At 38.9% G+C, this 16,283-nt stretch overlaps 1 protein-coding gene across 1 annotated transcript in view; it reads right to left on the reverse strand.

Annotated features, from left to right (window-relative positions):
* TMPRSS13 (transmembrane serine protease 13) overlaps positions 1-13,546 on the reverse strand; it is a 37,254-nt gene extending 23,708 nt beyond the window's left edge. The window contains exons 1-4 of the mRNA XM_044669028.1: positions 13,466-13,546; positions 3,027-3,152; positions 1,565-1,877; positions 336-440 (exon numbers count right to left, since the gene is read on the reverse strand). Coding sequence (XP_044524963.1) covers positions 336-440; positions 1,565-1,877; positions 3,027-3,152; positions 13,466-13,546 — 625 coding nt within the window. The remainder of the gene's footprint in view (positions 1-335; positions 441-1,564; positions 1,878-3,026; positions 3,153-13,465) is intronic.
* Between the last annotated feature and the right edge of the window lie 2,737 nt (positions 13,547-16,283).

The following is a 16,283-nucleotide window of genomic DNA, read 5'->3' on the forward strand; positions in this document are numbered from 1 at the left end:
TAGGTTGCTTTTCAAACCTCTAAGTACTACATATTTACTAGCTATTATTAATGTTGTTGGGTTAAGAACTGAGTGGTTGGTTCCCTGACCACTTCTCACCAAGGAATCACAATATCTCTGAGATGAAAGGAATCTCAAGCCATCTAGGTCAACCCATCACCATCCAGAAACCTCTCTACAACATACCAGTCATCTGACCATCTAGCCTTTGTCTGAGGGCCCCTAATGAAGGGGAATTCACTATCACCCAAGACAATTCATTCCATTTTGGGGTAGCTCTAATCAGGACATGCTTGACCTTGACTGCCCAGCCCACCATCAGCAGCAGGACTCACACAACAGGATGAGTGCGACGACCAAGGCGATGAGTAGCAGGATACAGCCTATGAGGCTAAGTCTCTTCTGGCTCCCCTGCCAGGTGATCTTGGGCATAGAGACACCTAGGAATGGAGTGGGAGTAGAGGAAGATGAGACTCAAAGAAGGGATATAGACACTATGGAAGAGGGAGAAGGAAACAAGGCTGGGCCATTTGGGTCCATTTGGGGATTTGACCCTTCACAAAAGTGAATAAGAGAGATAAAAGTCTCTCAACAAATTGGTTGATTGACTGGAGCTTTCCCAAATGACAACTATTTAATGCAAAGTCCTTGGATTCTCATTCTCACTGTTAGGAGAATAGTTGGGTCTGGGATAGCTAGACAGTATATCTCTGGTATTAGGGCATAGCAGGGGTAAGCTAGCAGGGCAATCATGAATAAGATTTTAATATTATCAGGACCAATCCTAAGTAATCCATTCAGAATGACTAATTTTCCTGTAGATCAGAGATTCTTAACCTTTTTGGTGTCATGAACTCCTTTGGCCCTCAGTTGAAACCTATGGATCCCTAAATGCATTTAAATAATCGAGGGAAATGCTCATTTGGAGGTTGTTAAAGATGTAATTTTTTTTCCCCATCCACATACTTAGACCTTCTTAAATCTATCCAAAGACTCTTCTCCCCACCACTGGTAAAGAAAAGCCCCTTGCTACTGAAAAATACCCAATCCCATCATCTGGAAAAACCATGTTTCTCTCCTATGTCAATCTCCTCCAAGAGAGGGATGCTTTTTATCTCATTTCTTCTCCATAGGTGCAGCTCGTTTACCATCACTTCAGCCCACATCTAGCAGTGTGTGGTACCAGGCTGACTCCTAGTTAGCTGATTAGGATGACCCAAAGGAAAAATTATTTGGTCTTTAATTCATTTCAGTTTGCAATAAATTATCCAGGAAATCAGAGCACCAGTCAGAACAATAGTCCCCTATATTCCCTACCCTCTGCACTGCCATAGTACTTGCCTACTTAGTCACTTCTTCAATATCTTAATAAATACTCAATAACTGGACAGATATTCACTGTCAATTCCTCCCACTCTTCCAACACTTGCAAACATATCCACGTTCAAGAAACAGAACCAATAGCAAGTCCTTCCCCCTCTTATAGAGAGGTTCATCGTGCCTACTGTTTTCCTATTGCCTTCAACCCTAGTTTTGTTTCCCTCAACCCAATATCCCATCTTACTTCTGCTCTCTGAGGCTGCTCGTGTGGCTGGAGATGACCTTGTAGGGGTTGATCTGACAGCAGATCGCACTGGGGATGATGTAACTAATCTGACTGGAGATGCACTGGCAGGGGATGAATTTGCTGTTGATGCGATGGATGGTGACCTGGTAGGTGATGACCTTATGGGGGGTGATGTGATGGATGTTGACCTCGTGGACGATGACCTTATGGGGGCTGATGTGATGGATGTTGACCTTGTGGATGATGACCTTATGGGGGCTGATGTGATGGATGTTGACCTCGTGGATGATGACCGGGAAGGCAAGACATTCTGAAAAGAGAGGAGATGGGTAGGGCATTTTGTGCAATTCCCCCAAGTTTTCAAAAGTGTACAACCCCCAAATATTCCTATACTAGGAGATAGAAGCTATAAGAAGAGAGTCTAGAGATTTTTTAATCATGTTTTCTTCATAAATAACAGTCTGAGACAAGCATATATCTCAGTAAAAGCTCTTATAATAAAATTACTTTAGAATCACCATAGCTCCCTACAAATTGAAAAGGATAAACTGGACTTCCAAGGACAATGGTGCATTTTCCCTGAGGCCCATGGAATAATCTGCCTTTTGAGGCCTTTTTCTGTGCAGGGGAGTTGAAGCACCTTAGACAAGGTTACCATATACAGGACATTGATTAATGTCTTCATACTGGGGAAATAGGCCCTCACCATTGAACATTGGTAATCCTATTGTAATTCAAAGAAATCCTGCAGGGACAATAAGCTTTGGAAGATAGACAGGCAGATAGATAGATAGATAGATAGATAGATAGATAGATAGATAGATAGATAGAAAGAAAGAAAGAAAGAAAGAAAGAAAGAAAGAAAGAAAGAAAGAAAGAAAGAAAGAAAGAAAGATAGATAGATAGATAGATAGATAGATAGATAGATAGATAGATAGATAGATAGATAGATAGATGGATTGGTGGGTGAGTGGATAGATGAGATGAGATGAGATGAAACGAGATACATATATAGCATCCATTTTGCAGGGTTGTTGTGAGGATCAAATGAGATATTTGTAAAGTGTGTGACACAATGCCTGGAACACAGTGCATGTTTAATAAATGTTTTTCCCTCCTTGTTTCTCTTTTTCCCTCCCTCTCTCCCTTCCTGCCTTCCTGCCTTCTTTTCTTTCTTCTTTCCATTTATTAAGTATTATCTATATGCCAAACACTATACCAAGCAATGAGGATACAAATACAAGCAAATAAGGCGATCTATGGCCTAAATCTTACATTCTAAAAGAGGAAGACAATGAAAAAAGAAAGAGATGGGGTTGGGGAGCAAGATGAAGAAGGAATAGTACAAGGCTGCTCATTGCAGAAGTGGAGAATAAATAAAGGAAGTAAAGCAGGAAGTGAAATGAGCGTGACTAGCGCCCCTCCTGAAATGATGGTCAGCTCAGGGCTGGGAACTCACCAATCCTGAGAGCAGCCTCAGGACACAGACAGTGGGACACAACACTATCACAGCTACCAGCAGCCATTGACACCAAGACCAGATCTGGCCTGTGGACAACAGGAGATCCAGGGCCTGCAGGGGCTTCTAAATCCGAAGTCCCTTAAGTAAAAAAGCTAATTGGATCTTGGGGCCCATAGTTGTCTTCAGCTAGTGTCTCCCCCTCTTAACCCACTGCTGAATACTAGGCCTCTAGGCTATCTAATTTTTCCTTCCCAGCCCTGGCTGTCACCCTGGAGCAATGCCAGAGCTAGTAGTGCTGATATATTCAGAGCTGCCTGGTATTTTTCCAGTATCTGGGCATGCTGCTCCCTGGTGATGCTCTCTGTGTATGCCTGGCACCTGCTGCAGCTGGAAAGTGTCTCCTCTTCCTCCCTCCTAAGCAGTCCCTGTAGGAATACTAACAAGAACTCCAATAGGCCAGTCCATATGACTCTGTCCAAACTGCTCTGGCTAACAGGGGTGAGGTGGGGACGGAGAACTGGGAAGAGGAGGCTCATAGGAGCATAAAATTGAGAGCTGGAAGGGACTTGAGAAGGCCATCTATCTTCTCTAGTCTCTCCAACTCCTCAGTTTACTATGGTGGAGGAACTGAAGTCCAGGGAGGGTAAGGAAGAGAGGTCACACAGGTAGCGGAGGAAGGATTCAAACCCAGGTGCTTTGACTTCACTATACCAAACAGTTGGTTTGGGAAGGATAAATTTGGCTCTGAGATCTAATCTGTAGTGCTATGTGAGTATGAAAAAAAGTTACCGCTCTAGGTCTCTACTTATTTTAAAGGCAGAGTAGAAAATCCCCTATCATGATTTAATTTTATTAACTATTTGGTTAGTTTTAGTAACTAATTAGTACTTAATATCAACTATATTTGTTATTAAATCAATTTGATCAATAATTAACTTTTACTATTTGATTTTTATCAATTATCTATTTTTCAATTAATGTATTAATTATTCAATCAATTCTATTTGCTCATTAACTTATCAATGATTTTATTTTATTAATTATTTATGGTTTTTGATCATTAGATCAATTTTGTTTACTACTAATAATGAAATGTATCAACTATCTAATTTCATTATTCAATTAATTTCATTGAGTTTAATCAACTGTTAATTTTATTATTTGTCCATTAATTATAAATTATTAACCAGTTTTATCAATAATTTGATTTTATTAATTCTTCATCTAGTTTTATTGGATAATCAATAATTGATCTGATCAATTCTTTGTATTTCATTCATTAAAAATTTAATTTAATTTATTAATTAATAATTATTCAGGCCAACTATCTAAAGTTTTGGTTATTCAATTAATTTCACTGGCTAATTAATTAACCATTAATTGCTCCATTAATGTTAGCAATTAATCAATAATTGATTTTGCAATGTTGATTTTATTAATTATCCATTAATTCTTCAATTAATTTTATTTATGAATTGATTCATTTTGTCAACTATTTGACTTTTATCACTCAACTAATTTGTTGACTAATCAATACCAAATTGTCTTAATTATGTTTTATTAATCAGCAAATTAATTTTATTTATCAATTAATGGTTAGTCATGTCAACTATATAACTTTGTTGATTATTCAATTAACTTTATTAATTAATCATTCCTACTAATTTATATTCATATGTTCATTATTGATTATAAATTGATTAACTTTAGCAAATAATTCATGATTGATCTTACTATTTAATTGTATTAATTATCCAGTACTCATTCAATTGATTCTATTTACTAATTAATCAGTGTTATCAATTATTTTATTTTTATCAATTATTCAACTAATTTTATTGACTAATCAATAATTCTTATTCTGTTTTTATTAATGATTAAATTAATTTAATTTACTAATTAACAACTAATTTAGTGTTAATTATTAGTTACTTAATCATTTATCTTATTAGTTATTTAAAGTTATTGATCATTATTAGTAGGGATCACAATTAATAAAATGGCCTATCTAGTTATTAAAGCCTTTATCTCAAGATCCAACTCTTATATCCCTTTGAGGTATTATCATCAATATTATTACTATCATTATTATTGAGATAATAAAAATGACAGAATAGACAAGATCTGGGTTCAAGTCTCACTCTGACCCATAATGATTGTGTGTCTTGGGCAAATACTCAAACTCCAGGTAATTCTCCTAGTCTGGAGATTGCAGAGCAGGGGTCCTCTGCATTGATAGAAATTTTTACATTGGAGGCAGCTAGGTGGTTCAAGGGCCTGGAGATAGGAAGTCCTGGGTTCAAATATGATTTCAGACATTTCCTAGCTGTGTAACACTGGGCAAGTCGCTTAATTCCCATTGCCTAGCCCAGTGATTCCCAAAGTGGACGCCACCACTCCCGGGTGGGTGCTGCAGCAATCCAGGGGAGTGGTGATGGCCACAGGAGCATTTATCTTTCCTATTAATTGCTATTAAAATTAAAAAAAATTAATTTCCAGGGGACTAAGTAATATTTTTTCTGGAAAGGGGGTGGTAGGCCAAAAAAGTTTGGGAACCACTGGGCTAGCCCTTACTGCTTCTGCTTTAGAATTGACTCTAAGATGGAAGGTAAGAGGTTTTGTTTTTTTAAAAGAAGTTTTCATATTGCAAATTCCCTTTACAGATGGAACCAGAGATCCAGTCAAAAAAATTCACACCGGGGCAGCTGGGTAGCTCAGTGGATTGAGAGCCAGGCCTAGAGACAGGAGGTCCTAGATTCAAATCCGGCCTCAGACACTTCCCAGCTGTGTGACCCTGGGCAAGTCACTTGACCCCCATTGCCTACCCTTACCACTCTTCCACCTATAAGTCAATACACAGAAGTTAAGGGTTTAAAATAAAAAAAAAAATTAAAAAAAAATTCACACCTCTGAGAATCAAAAGTAATTCATTTAGTCATTTCTTCATAGTGGAGTTCTGAAGAAAAAAGGGCCTTTTTGTGATAATATCCTGGTCAAGTAGTAGAGAATTCTGGGTTACTATGCTATATGCTAATGGCTGAGGAAGAGATTAGAATGTCTCAGTGACTAGGCCAGCATGTTGCTAGGGCTACTACTGAATATTAGCTAGTGGTGTTGAATTCCCAAATGAGATATTTGTCAAGCACTTGGCATGGTACCCAACACATTTTTGTTCAATCGTTGTTCAGTCATGTCCAACTCTTCATGACTCCATGTAGGGTTTTCTTAGCAAAGATACTGGAATAGTTTGCCATTTCCTTCTCCAATTCATTTTACAAATGGGAAACTGAGGCAAACAGGGTTAAGTGACTTACCCAGGGTCTCACAGCTAGTAAATGTCTGAAATTGGATTTGAACTCAGGAAGATAAGTCTTCCTGGCACTCTATGCCCTGTGCCACCTCAGTTCTTTGCCTGGCATTCTCCATTTGGCATGTATTCAGTTATATGTCCTTTTATACTGTAACCTTTATTTACATGGTAGTATAGCCTATGAGCTACCAGTTCAATATATAGTGTATAGTAGACTCTGGGGAAATGGATTTTTTTTTCACTTATTCATTCTGAATAATTAAAATATGTGTATTTGTGTAGCCTTTTAGACTTATCTAAATGATGCTCATGATATTGTTCTTATGTATCCATTATAGATTTGCTTCTCTTTTTTTAGTGTTGTCCTACTGTACAATAAATGCTACAAAGTGTTTACCTAGCAAAAACCTGAACCTGTTGTAGTATGAACTTTTGACACTTTGTTTTTGCATAGAACCTTGTGCAATCTCAAAACAAAAGGCCAGGATTACTAAAAAATATATCTGAACTCTCTTGTATCATAGAATTTTCTTGTTCTGAATATCCTCAGAATCAAAGCCAACAAACTGGCATTTCAACTCCATTTTCTGAACTCTTAAGCTAAAATAACATGAAGAAACAAGTTTGCAGCTAATTTTGACACCTTTTAAGTCTGTATAAAAGTATATTGTGTTGAGGCGGCAAACAAACGAGTGCTACATTTTGGATATTTAGTTTTCTCTTCATTTATACCATCTAATACATGACACGCTGTTGTAGTAGGTATAATTTTGTGGTCTTTATTTGCCTTTACATTCATCTTAAGCTTCTAAATAAATCACTCTATTTTTTGTACTTAATGTAAAAAAAAAATAGCTCTTAGAAAGCCCTTAATAAATACTCGTTCCATGAAGGAATTCCATATGAACTGGAATGAGCTCCAGGAATTGATGCCGAGCAAAAGGAGCAGAACCAGGAGAACATGGTACACAGAGACTGAAACATTGTGGAACAATCGAACGTAATGGACTTCTGTACTAGCAGCAATGCAATGATCCAGAACAATTCTGAGAGACTTATGAGAAAGAAAACTATCCATATCCAGAGAAAGAACTGTGGGAGCAGAAACACAGAAGAAAAACATAGGATCGATCACGTGGTTCAATGGGGATATGATTGGGGGATTTTGGGCTTTAAATGATGGCTCTATTGCAAATATTAATAATATGGTAATAGGTTTTAAATAATAATATATGTATAACCCAGTGAAATTGCTCATCAGCTCAAGAAGGGGGAGGGAAGAGGGGAGGGAAAGAACATGAATTTTGTAACCATGGGAAAAGATTCTAAATTACTTTTTTAATTTTTTAAAAATACTAATTCCATTCCATTTTTCCATTCTCATACATGTCCAACTTAACATGCTCAAGGGATATGTTTGTTTTAGGGCTCAGATCTATAGTCATTGCTGTTGATTACTAACCCATTTTTACAGGGCATTTTGCTTAGTAGGGATTTTTTCACCTGGGGTAAAAACATTTGGAAGAGTGGGGAGAGAAAAGTGGCATTGCATGACTGACAGTCTGGTAACCACAATCAAGCTCTATAACCCTCTCTTTAATTTGCCTTCATCCTTAACTGGCATAGAGAGGCCATGAGGAATAGACTACACTGGGAGAATGTCCTTTTTTACTCAAATTCTCTAAGATCCACTTCCCCCATTAAGGAGATGGGTTGTGGAGGGACTGCAGTGTGGGAGGCATGTGCAAACCAGTCTCTGGACCATATCGAAGAAGAAGTAAACTCCATGGATATTGGCACTTAGGACACAGTTCTGGTTGTCCCAACTTGCTTTTGGTTCTGCTCTTATGAACAAGAGACTGGATTTGCAGAAATCTTTATAGTGAAGACCTCTAAAGATTTGCACAGCAGAAGAATGTGTGCTTCCCCCATACATTTTCGCCCATGGTCACATAAAGCATTAGCCATGGGATCAGTGACTAAATCTTGAAACACTTTTGGCAGAGTCCTTGAATTCTCTGCTCAATGGCTTAACACATTAGGCATTTGCCCATCCTGTTCTGGCCCCTCTCCTCCCTATGGCCAAGGTGGGAGCCTTCTCCTTGTCTAGGGGAGAAAAGGGAATATACACAATCCACCCCTATGCCCCCAAATACAAGCCAGGCATATGGGATAGCCCTGGAAGTGTGTAGAATGAGCCAAAGTCCCTCAGTGCTTTGGCCTATCTTGTGGGCTCCCCTGCATTTCCTCCTATCACCTTTGACCTCCTTCCACTCCAAGAAGTCCAGCCAGTAGAAACTACAAGAAGGCGGTAAAAAGGGCCTTGAAAGAACTTCATCATCTCTCCCTCCAGTGTTATTTTCCTCTAGCAAACAAGCAGGTTTAAAATATCTGTCCACCCACTGCCTTGGCCCCTGCAGGAAGTGGGGGTAATAGGCCCAGACCTTGGGGAGGTATGTAAAGGGTGGAGTTACCAAGACTCAGTCCTATTTTGCCTAAAAAGGAAGATGGTAGGGGAAAAAAGACCATGGGGAAGGTGGGCCCCTGGTAGCTATAACCTTGGCCTTCGCTAGCATTGTGGGGAGAGACTTAACTCCCAAGAGCTAGGAGGCAAAAATAAATTAAATAAATAAATAAATAAATAAACTCCTAGTTTCCTGTTGTGAAGCTTTGTGAGCACTTCATTGTTCACAGGCATGGAGGGCAGAGGCAGTATGCCAGGAATGAGGTCCTGTCCGGGGAATGGAGTATGTAGGAGAATGGAGGAGAGGAAGGAAAGGAAGAGAATAAGTCCTGGACAGAAGATGAGGCCATAGAATTCAGGACAAGCGACAAGGGTCCTGCTCTACATGTACTCTGGAATTGCTAAGACCCAGATTTGGGCAAAGGTGGCTCCTGGCCACCGAGGAATAAGCAGCTTTGTTGGCAAAGCTGCTGGGGGTTGAGGGGAAGAAGGAAGGAAGCACCACTGGAAGAAGCCACAGACATTACCTCCCTTTGCAGAATCCCCCTTTGCTAAGAAACTCAAACAAAGTCCCCCCCAAATTACCAAGTGCTGAGAGAGTCTCTTATGAGAGAAATCTACGCCTCCCTCACAGGGAAGCAAAGAGGCAAAGAAAATATAATCAAAGAGAGAGGAGGCAATTAAGATGTACTAGAATGGATTTATAGTCAGAACACCTGGGTTCTAATTCCTGTTCTGCCCCTGACTAGTTGTGAGACTTTGGGCATGTCTCAACCTCCCTGGGCCTCAGTTTCCTCATCTGTAAAATGAGTGGATGGAACCACACAATCTCCCAAACTCCTAGCTTCAACAGTCCATGAAACCCTCATTTAGGAAGGGTGGTATCAAGGTTTTCCAGTATGGACATGGATCTTGGGGTGGAAAGACGCCCAACCTTTCTAGAGAGCACATGGACTGATCTAGTCTGTGTGACCCACCAAGAAAGCCTTTTATTTTGCATGCAGCAGACACTTTGCGGTGAATGTCTGTTAAATGAGATTCCAGAGCATTGCCCTTCATTTCTTCTCCTATTTGGCATTCCACCCAATAAGGAAGTCCTTCTTGAGGTATACATAAGAGCAGCATCAACTAAACCAAATCTCTTCTTCCTTCCTCAATAACAATGGGAATTAAAAGCCATAAACGTTTATTCTTACAATGTGCAAAGGGCTGGACAAGATGCTAGGAATCCCCTTCTCTACAAGATAAACCAATTTGTGCAAGTAAAGTTCTACATGCCAAATGATGAAACATCCTGGTTCTGGAGAGTAGCCTAGGACACTGACAAGCTGACTTGTATACACCAAAAGTGGGACTAGAACTCAGGACTTCCTAACATTGAGACTGACTTGTCAACCACTCTACCATGCTGCCTCTGTTTATATGTATATAAAATATGTACAAAGTCAATGTAGAATGAATCGGGAAATACTGATTCAAGTGCTGCCTCTGACAAATTCTGGCTATATGATCACGAACAAACTTAAACCCCTCGTGTGTCCCAGGCAAGTCTCAGACCGTTAAGGTGCATAGCCTTTGCCCATCAGCAGCTTTGGTAAAGGAAGTTTTCTTACTGGAAATTCTCTATATTTTATGAAATTACAACTTCAGACCCATCCTCCCCATCCCTTACCCCTCAAAGAAAACCCAAAGGAATTTGGAGGAAGGAGAGGCCTCACGTAGGAGCTAAGCCTTGAAGGAAGGCTAGGTATTCTAAAGAGGCCGGGATTGGGAGAGAGAGCCTTCCAGGGATGTCTGACATACTGAGCTAAGGTATGGAGATGGAATGCTATGTATGGGGAAAAACAAGTAGGGCAATTTGTCCGAGAAGTAGACTTCAGGGTAAGGCTGGTGTCTTCCAAGGCTTCGTCTAATGGGTCCCAAGTAGGACCCACTAGGATTGGTAAAATAATTCTTGCCAGAGGAGAGTAACAAGGTCCAAGAGAATGCCACCCTGGAGATCCAGGCTGATGACAATCATAGAATCATAGAATTTAGAGCCAGAAGATACCATAAGGATCATCTAATCCAATCAGTCCCTCTTTTTTTACTGAGAAGGAAACCAAGGCACAAAGTATTTTAGTGACTTGCCAAGGATCACACAGTTAGTAAATGACAATTGAGTTTCTAACCTAATTAGTCCTCTGGCTACAAATCCATGGCTCTTTCTACCTCACTGCTTATATATTTTTGTAACTTTTTGCAATTTACAAAATTATTTTTTATAACAACCTCGAGAAGCAAGCCTTGTCAAAGTTTTATGACTCCCACTTTGTGGAGGAAGAAACTGAAACCCAGCAATCAAGTGATTTGTCTAAGTGTTAGAAGTAGGATTTAAGCTCAGGATCTCCCTTCTTCAAGTCCAGCTCTCTATCCTCTACACTCAGAAAGAAATTTGTCAGTCTTAGAGTGTCATATAAATACAAGCTATTATGAATCATCCTTTCATTTAACAACCAGAAAAAGACTGGAGGCAAAGAGGCTTTTGAAACAGTCCAAGCAAGTGACAATGAAGGCCTGTAAATGGCAACAGGATTAGGTATAGAAAGAAAGATTCCTTTTTTAGATTCTTTTTTTTTTTTCAGGTTTTTTTCAGGATTAGGGAGAGAGTAAACAAATTGCCCAAATCCATGCAGCAAGCAAGACAATGATGGAGCAATGAGAAAAATACTGGATTTGGAGTCTGAAGGTCTGAGTTGAAGGCCCAGGTCCACCATATAGAAACACTCTGTGTTCACAAACTCAGAGAATTTCAAGGTTGGAAGGGACCACAGAAATCATTCCATCTAATATCTAGCTAAATGGGAAACCCCCCTGTAGCAACATTGACGAGCCATTCAGTAATTACTTGAAGACTTCTACTTCTAATGATAAGGAAACTCACTAATTCCCACTACTTTGGACTGTGCTAATTGTTAGATTTTGTCGTTCAGTCATTTCAGTCATATTCGATTCTTCGTGACCCTATTTCGGGGTTTTCTTGGCTGAGATACTGGAGTGGTTTACCATTTCCTTCTCCAGCTCATTTGACAGTTGAGGAAATTGAGACAGTTAAGTGACTTTCCCAGGGTCACACAGCTAATAAGTACCTGTGACCAGATTTGAACTCATTAAGATGAGTCTTCCTGACTCTAGCTCACTGCAACACCTAGTTGCCCAGTTGTTAGAACGTTTTCTTTTAATCAAGTCTGTCTACCAATCTACTTCTCTGAAACTCCTCATTGTTCCTTGTCCCACCTTCTTACACCAAGTAGAACAAATCTAATCCCTTTCTTCATGACAGTACTTGGAGATGGCTATCAGATCCTTTCTTAGTGATCTTTTCTACGAGTTAACCATATCTGGTTTCTTAAAGTAAACCAGTCCTTGTTTGGCAGGATCTCATGATCCTTAATCATCCTGGTCATTGTCTCCATAATGGTTTGTCAATATTCATCCTAAAACATGCTCCAGATATAGTCTTGGCAAGGTCAAGAACCATGGAACCTTTACTGACCCCTTTCCATGCTGCTTTTAACTTAGCCTAAGATTGCATTTACTTCTTTTTTGCCATATGATGCCACTGGTTCGTACTGAGGTGTCAATCTACTAAAAAAAAAAAACAGATCTTCTTCAGACAAACCATTGATGATCTTTACCAGCCATATCCTGTATTTCTGAGGTTGATCTTTTGAACCCATTTAGACACTTTCATTTATCCCTACCAGATCTCATTTTTTAAAAATGGGTGAACAAAATGTACTTAAGTGCTTATTTAGACCTTACCAAGTGAAAGGAGGTGCTAGGTGGCTCAGTGGATAGAGTGCTGAGCTTGCAGTCAGGAAGACCTGAATTCAAAACCAGTCTCAGACACTTCCTAGCTGTGTGGCCCTGGGCAGATCATTTAACCTCTGTTTGTCTTAATCCATGAGAGAAGGAAATGGTGAACCACTCCAGTATCTTTGCCAAGAAGATCCTATATGGGGCACAAAGAATTGGATACTATTGAACAATATCTGGTAAAATGCATGTCACAAAGAGCTGAAGATACAAATAGAAAATTGAGCCAGGGAAAACCAAGTGGCTCAGTGGTTAGAGAGCCAGGCCTAGAGATGGGGCTCAAATCTGACCTCTGACACTTCCTAGCTGTGTGCCCTGGGCAAGTCATTTAATTCCAATTGACTAACCTTTACCACTCTTCTCTCTTGGAACCAATACTTGTATCAATTCTAAGACAGAAGGTAAAAGTTTAAAAAAGAAGAAAAGAAAAGAAAAACAAGCCAGGCTCTGCTCTAAAGAAGCTCACATTCTAAGGAAAGGGATGACATATATAAGAGGTCTTGGCTGCAATACAGAATTAAGGCTATGATCTTAGCCTGCTAAGATGCTTTTGAATCTTGACTTGGTCATCCAGTGTGTTTGCTAGCCTTCCCAGCTTTGTGATATCTTTGCTTTCTTTGTACCCGTTTGTTTATGCGAAACAATTAGGCTAAATACCTCTAAAGTGATTGTCTTCAAGTTGCACTCAAGATTTCAGGCCAGGGTTCTTCCTACTTGACCTACAAACCTCTATTACCACTACTATTACTACTAACAACACCTGAACCACTATGGCCACTACCACCAAATGCCATCACCACCTACCACTGCCACCTTATCACTGCTACGACAATCACCATCACTACCACCACTACTATCAATAGCACCTGAACTACCACTTGCCATTGTTGCTTCACCTCTGCTACCACCACTATTATTACTATCCTTCTTCTTCCTCCTATTACTACTACTACTACTACTACTGATAATAATTATTATTACCATTTAGTTCTATATATTTTTAGTGAACCTGAGGGAGATAAATTTATGATGTGAAACTTTTTATTAAAATTACAAAAAAAAACAATTATTTTAACCAAATTATGCAATTGTTCTCCAAACATTAAATACAAAATAATAGCAGAATAATGACTTGTCCCAGGACCTTTTTCTATCTAAAGAGGGTAATAAAATCTGAATGAGATAAGAAAATTCAATTATTAGTATTATTACCAATAAGAAACAATAATTCACTTTTTTATAGTGCTTTCCTCACAGTAAACCTTTGGGGATAGGTAACGAAAGGCTTATTATCCCCATTCTACAGATAAAACAACTGAAACCCAGAGAGATTATATGATTTGCTCATTGTCAGATGGTTAGTAAATATCAGGGCTGGGATCTGATTCCACTGAGCTCTCTGAGAAAGATGACAGGGGAAGGAAATAGGTCCTGGAGAGAATAATGAAGGAGGGGAATTGAGAATATGACCTCAGATTCCTTATAGAACTCAGGAACATGGAGAATCCCCCTTCTCTAGACTTCACAGCCCTGCCTGCCCATCCATGTCTATTCTCTAAAACAGTTTCCCTCTCCTAGGAATTACTCTTTCCCCTCCTCCCCACAAGGCAGTGACCTCTATAACTTTCTGCTTTCCCCTTGCCTATATCCAGCTCCTTCTGAAACTAAGACCAGAGGCATACTATTTATCCTACTAATAAAAAAAAAAGACAGTGGTATCAGACTTCCCTAGAATCCCACAGAAAAGAGCAAAGGGGCACTAAGAGAAAACAGAATTCTCTTCCATATTCAGAGAGTCTAATATTTTGCAAAGCACTCATATTCACAATATCCTTCATAACCCTATGAGTTAGAGTGACTATCAGACCCATTTTATTCATGAGAAAATGAAGGCATGGAGAGATCAAATGATTTGTCTAGGTCATTACTTAATAGCTGAACCAAGATTAAAATTCATAATTCTCAACCTAGTGCTTTTTTCAGGGAAGATTTTTCCCCTAAGAGGTAATTTATGTTTTGCCTACTATCCTGAGGGCTAACCTGGAGCTTTTCTACTTTGGTGAGGAAAGAAAAAGCAAATGGATCCCTCATCTCTCAGTATATCCTGGGGTCTTGCATCCCAGCATAGTCTCCTGCTCTAGGGAGGGTTTCCCATCCTTCTACCTTCTGAGAAAAGAGGCAAAGACATCATCTTGGGGCCAGACAGGAAATCAATAGAATTTCCTAGACATTTTCGAGATTCCTAATTCCTTTTTTCCCCTGGAACCTCCCCAAAATCCTTTATTTTGGGCCTTGTTAACTGACCAGTCATGTTAGATTGTGTGAATTGTACTAATATGTGCGTGTGTTGTATCTTCTTATTAGACTCTAAGTCCCATGAAGCCCCTTATCTTACTTAAGAAGGCAATGGAACTTTTTTGTTTGTTAGTTTAAAATGAGCTCATTTTTATTCTTTTTAAAGTATAAACATTTTAATTAGTCCTTTTAGAACTCACAAATTATTACAATATTTTCATAAAGTCTTGAAAATAACAGTTAGATGGAGTATAATTAGGGTACATACAGCAAGTATAGATGATAGAGTTCTTATATTTTTGATAACGAAGCAGATGTGATGTTATTTTTAGCTAGTTTCTTTTATTTTTTCTCCTATAGGAAATACATCCTCAGTAAAGGTTTCATATTCCTTATTCACTACATGAAACTAGAGATTGGCTTTCCATTTCTTTTCATTTTGCTTCATAGTTTTCCATCTTTTCTAATTTGTGTAAATGAAAGAAGAGGTTATAGCTAGATGCTTTATATAAATGCTTAGGAGTATTCTTATAAATAATCTTTACAAACTCCATTTTAGTAAATAACTTTCCAACATTTTCAAGAAAAAAATTAAGGATAGAATATTCCTGTGTATCTCTATGAGAAATATATTCTTGATTTTTAGGTTCAGCATGATGGATGACTGGGCCATGCCCTACTAGATATATAGTCTTAAAGTCAAAATACTTAGGATCCAGTCTTAGCTATGAGACTTCATAGCTACATGACTGAAGGCAAGGCCCTTGACCTCTTCATTTCCTAACCTGCAAAATGGAGAGATTAGAGTTTGGAAAATTTTTCTCATGGGATTGTTACAGATGCATCGTAGGTACTTAATAAATGTGATATAGAGTAGCTTTATTACTTTCTGAGATCATAAATCTTGAAATAGAGGAAACTTCTGAGGCCATCTTACTAGGTACATGACCCTGAGCGGGTCACTTAATCTTTGTTTGTCTAGGTTTACTCATCTGTACAACTGGGATAATAATGGTACTACCTTCTATGGTTGCAATCAAGACAAGATGAGATAATATTTGTGAAGTACTTTATGAATCTTAAAATGCTATGTAAATGTTGTTTATATTGTAAATGTTGTCTATTATTTTGCAGTTGGGGAAACAGGCCTAGGAAGGTTGAGTGACTTTGCTCAAGGTCACACAGATGTCACATTGCCAAAATTTGGACCCAGGTCTTTGAGACTTGATACCATTGCTTTCTCCACATTGCTTCTGGACTAGAATGCTTGGAGAAGCTAGGATTTTGTGAAACCCTTTCTGCACTGTGTACATGCTTTCTGCTCAGA

This window comes from Gracilinanus agilis, chromosome 3, assembly GCF_016433145.1.
Source record: "Gracilinanus agilis isolate LMUSP501 chromosome 3, AgileGrace, whole genome shotgun sequence".
NCBI classification, from domain to species: domain Eukaryota; kingdom Metazoa; phylum Chordata; class Mammalia; order Didelphimorphia; family Didelphidae; genus Gracilinanus; species Gracilinanus agilis.